At 51.9% G+C, this 4,918-nt stretch overlaps 1 protein-coding gene across 1 annotated transcript in view; it reads right to left on the bottom strand.

Moving 5' to 3' along the window:
- Positions 1-4,300, bottom strand: part of TPM3 (tropomyosin 3) — a 24,622-nt gene extending 20,322 nt beyond the window's left edge. The window contains exons 1-2 of the mRNA XM_023534313.1: positions 4,187-4,300; positions 3,472-3,597 (exon numbers count right to left, since the gene is read on the bottom strand). Coding sequence (XP_023390081.1) covers positions 3,472-3,597; positions 4,187-4,300 — 240 coding nt within the window. The remainder of the gene's footprint in view (positions 1-3,471; positions 3,598-4,186) is intronic.
- Positions 4,301-4,918: the final 618 nt, after the last annotated feature.

Below are 4,918 nucleotides of genomic sequence, written 5' to 3'. Positions count from 1 at the left end.
AATGGTTCAGGACTCGGTAATTAATCATCGCTTACAATTGCTTCTGTAGGTGAGGAAGATACCTTATGCCCCCATCTTATCAAGAAGGAACTCTGTCGCGGATCACTGCACTGGGGATCGGAGCCTCCATTCTGTGTTATAACTGTCACCACTTTCTCTGCTGCTTCTGCTTCCAGGTACCCCAGCGACCTATTTATTTGGAACCCGCCCCTACAGGCACTGCCAGGCAGGACTTTTGGAAGCACCATAGTAAAGAGATTTGAAAATTTTATCATCTTCCCTCTCATTTCTCCGTATACCTCCCACCTTCCGAGTAACGAATGGTAGTAAATCTCTCCTCTGGCGCCGCCCTCTTTTCCCTTAGAGAATTAGGGTGCGGAACAGGACTTCGGATTAATAATCTTAGCCCCCCACGGCCTGGTAGGTAAAAGCTGCTGCCCTCAGCGCCTGGTTCTGAGGCCACTTCTCCAGAGACTCTGTCTCCCTGTCTCCTTTTAGAAACACAGCAATGAGGCTGTTCAGAGGAAACAACGGCGGACAGACAAAAAGTAATTTGCTTGATAGAGTAACCTGTGCGCTTTGTTCTCCCCCCTTTATCCCCCCAGTCAGCGGGAAGGAAGAACAGGGCTCTGCGTCTGGGTGCTGGTCAGCAGGGGGCACTGTTGCACCTCCCTTGGCCTTAGGGAGGAAACAGCACAGTAGACAAACCAAAGGGGTGGAGAGAGCAGCGCCTCCGGCCTGATGCTGGTGGATTTGAACAGATGACCTTCCCTTGATCCATGGAAACAGGTGCATTGACTCCCGATAGCCTAAAAGCGTGATGGATGGGCAGAATGGTGCCCAGTGCTGTTGCTTTCCTGGTAACCAACGGAAACCACAATCTCTCGACGGGCGCGTGTGTCTGTGTATGTCCGTCCTCTCCCCATTCCGCCACCTCCTGTACTTAAAAAAGGGTGCGATGACCCCATGACCCGGCCACTGCATTCTCTTTCCTCTCCTCTCCCCTAATCAGCTTCTGATTTAATCTCAGATTGAAAGGACCTAGGACGTTGGTCGTAGAACAACGCGGAGGTTCTTACTGCCACTGAACTGTATGCTCTAAAATGGTTAAAATGGCCAATTTTATGTTATGTATGTTTTTCCACACTTAAGAAAAAAAGAGGATCTTAGACGAACTCGGGGAGGGAAAAAACAAAGTTTGGACTCACCTCACATCCCCCGGCCTTTCTCTGTTCAGACAGTCCTAGCAAATCCCGCGCTTTGCAGCCAGGCTTCTCAGATAGCCAGGACTCTGCATAAACGTGCAGTTATTGACTCCTCCCCCTCTTCTCCTTATGTCTGCGTCAAAGTAAGATGCTCTGTTTACTTGTTTATTAACCCGAAGGGCAGAACTGAGCTGCGACTCCCTTCCCCTAGAGACACATGCATCATGTGGCTGATGACTGACCCTTGCTCTCAACTTTAAACCTTGCTGCCTCCTCAGTCGGTACTTTTCCCAATTGCTATAAATGCCTCGCTTTCCTTCTGACGCTGTGAGGCAGGAGTCAGCAAATTTTTCTGCAAAGGGGCAGACAGTGAACATCTCTGGCTTTGCAGGCCATCAGGTGTGGCTGCCATTCCCTCTCAGGAGGAAGCCGGCAGACAACATGCACGTGAATGGGCATGGCAATGTTCCAAGAAAACTGTACAAAACCAAGTTGTGGCAGGATCCCACACCCCCGCCCCGCAGGTGGGAGTTCGCGGCCCCCAGCTTTGAGAAAAGAAACATTTCTCCCTGCCTCCGCCAGGGCCCAGCAGATTTCTGCCTCCTGCCCTCAATCTTTCTCCTATTTCTTGTTCTACAGATCTCTGAGGTACTTAGTGACTTGTTGGGAAATTGAATGAGTTTTTTTTTAACCTACACTTTACATATTTAATGGTTTGGGGTGGATTTCTATATAAATATGAAGTTTTTTTCAAATGAATATGTATTCATTTGAGATACAGGTGTATCGATAGCTATCTCATACGATGGTACTGAGTAGGCCTAGGTGGGGCGGGGAATGGCACGTGGGCGTGCACATGTGTGTAAAACAGCTGAGGACAGATAATTCATCCCCAGGAAACTATCTTTCCGACGATACCTGTATGTCGTCTGGAACCTCTGTGGCACTCTCTCCCCCCAGATCTCAGGTTAGACTTGCTTGTTCTCTTCGCCGTTCCTGGAATCACCTGCTCACACCCGCATGCTGGCTCTTTCAGCCCGAGGACTTACCCGCAGTCGTCAGCCTACGTCTCACAAAACTTATTCACCCGACGTGCCAGGTTGCAGAAACTATCCCCACGCCTGTTTACTAGAACCAGCCATACCTGGAGCCTAGGTCAGGCAACTCCAACAGGCCATCAAGCGCTTGTCCAGAGGGGTAACCTGTGTTTTTTGCAGTTTCCCGAGGAAAGGGAGCATTAATAGTTGGCAGTGGCCTCGGCTTTTGGAAACGATGAGTACACACACTGCGCACGCTCCACTCTGTGCCGGGCCCTCCGTTCGGTGTATTCACCAGTACTTAGCGCCTCCCCAGGCCACTGAAAGTGGGAAGCCACCGACAGGGGACCCTAACAGCAAAGAGGCCCCATGTGAGCATCCGAGAACCTTCGTGCCCGGCCCACTCTCGCTAGCTATTTTCCAAAACCAAGTGTGATTTTTAAAGACACGTGCTGTTTCCCCTCAAACCCAGGGCTGAGAACCTGTTTCCATCAGTACCGGGACACCCTCTTGTTGTCGTTAAGATTCCTGGGGGACTTTTCTTCCAAAAATCTTCCCCATGTAGTCTCTCGTTTAACTTCGTGGTAAACTTCGAGGTCGAAGGTGAAGAAAAGTAGGGGATGGTGGGGTAAAATAAAGTGGCAAAGGGAAGTTATTTCATTTTCCACGGGAAAATTCAGCCCTAGAGAAGCTGAGTAGTTCAGTCAAGGTCATAGTGCAAGGTCTGGCGGTGACACCTTTACCCTCTAAGATTGCCCGACATCTAAGATTCCTTCTTTCTATTACAGTCTATCATAGGCTGTATGTCCCCTCTGTTGCTCTATAGGAGCGACGCTTCCTATGGCATCTCCGTGGCATAAGGACAGATGTCCACGTCGGCCAACATAAATAAACCCATATAGGGCCAGGGTCAACGCGACTGCCTTGATCCCATTATGAAATCTGAGCTGGCTTTGCTGGGCAGTTGCGAGATGAGAGTTTCCCTATTAATACCCATACCTACATGCCAAGCCTTGGACACAAAAGCTAAGAATGTGGCGTGGGGGAGGAGGTGGGATAAGTGATAGCACCCTGGACTGCGTCCCTTCCCTTCGTCCAGGTGGTTTCTATGTCTGTGTTCTGTGAATCCACAAGTATGTGCATGTCCAAGTGTGTTTGGCCTTAGTCATATTGACACGAAGATCTTACATGCGCGGGTGAAACCCACCCCCCATCTCTCTAATACTCACGTCAGCCGCCTTCTTCTCTGCCAGCTCCAGCTTCTCCTGGGCATCCTTCAGAGCTTCAGAGTACTTGTCCAGCTCATCCTCTGTCCCTTTCAGCTTCTTCTGCATAGCTGCCAGCTCATCTTCCAGCTATAGGAGCCACGAGAGTCGCACACAAGACAGACACACACACCAGTGCAGGCTCGGACCCTGGGCTCTTGAGCCCTGGAAGACCCCAGGGCTGAGCCTCTATTTCACCATCCCCAGAAAGTCTCAGTTCCTCTGCAGTAACTTCCGGCCAGCTGCCCCAGGAGTCATGCTACGGCCTTGGCCTGTGACCCCTAAGACGACGAAGCCATGCTGGGTTTTCGTCTAAGACCCTGGGGCGATAAACATCTTAGGGTGTAGAAGCCTATGATTCCATTTAAGGGCAAAGAGATGCCGCATGCCAGCCTCCCACCTCTTCCTCTAGAAGTCAGAGGTTCTTCCAAAACGTGAGCTACTCTCACCTAAATCAGGGAGACACTGTGGCTGAGAAGGGGCTGCTGACATTCCCAAGGTCACACAGGCAGTCTGTGGCAGACACTCTAGTTGTCCTCTCCCTGTCTGGTAAGACCGAGGAAGAAGGGTCCCTCCCACCTGAAAAAGGAGCTAACACCCGAGGCCTCTGCCTTTCCCGTGAAAACTTCCACTGCATCGTCTTGCTCACCAGCAGGTGAGTGATCACACAGGTACCTACCTGTTTGCTTCTTTCTTCTGCCTGCTTCTGTTCGGCCTCGGCTTGCTCTGCCCGATCCAGAGCGTTCTCCTTGTCCAGCTTCAGCATCTGCATCTTTTTCTTGATGGCCTCCATCTTGGGTTGTGGCCGTCGGTGACCTGCGGACACTGGGGAACTAGAGAAAGGATGGGCTGCTGGCTGAGCGTCTGGGAGTCCCCCCACCCCGTCAGACCTGAGCCTTTATCTCTGCTCCTGGCCCCACCTCCTGTTTCTAATAGGGTCCTGCCAGCTCCCTCCACCCCGTCGTTGTCCCCTGGGGGAACATGGGGTGAGACACTTTGATGGACTGACATCACCACCGAAGAAAAAAATTCAGAACAGCTGAGGCCGATTTTAGACAATGGAAAGTGGGGGAGGAGGGGGGCTCTCCGTGACCCTGAAACTTTCCACTCTCCCCGGGCAGCTCTCTGGGAGTTCCAAAAGAGCGGGGAGCGGGGAGGCGCGGGGAGAACGCTGCAGCGGGTGCTTTGGCAACACTCCGACGGTGGGCGTCACCCAGAGGTTTCCAGCTGCTCTTCGGCATCCCCTTACTCTCACCTGGACCGTGCTGGATGCCGACCAGTCTCCCCTGGCTGAGTTTTACCTCTCCGTTCCCAGGGAGCTTGAGCAGCAGTGAAGAGGGGAAGCCCTCCGACCCTTGACAACCCCCCCAGATCAAGTTACTGCGCTATTTTGAGAGTCTCCAATTGGCAG

The sequence above is a fragment of the Pteropus vampyrus genome, unplaced genomic scaffold (assembly GCF_000151845.1).
Source record: "Pteropus vampyrus isolate Shadow unplaced genomic scaffold, Pvam_2.0 Scaffold124, whole genome shotgun sequence".
NCBI classification, from domain to species: domain Eukaryota; kingdom Metazoa; phylum Chordata; class Mammalia; order Chiroptera; family Pteropodidae; genus Pteropus; species Pteropus vampyrus.
The sequence above is the reverse complement of the archived record's forward strand: the minus strand, read 5'-3'. Positions and strand labels throughout refer to the sequence as shown.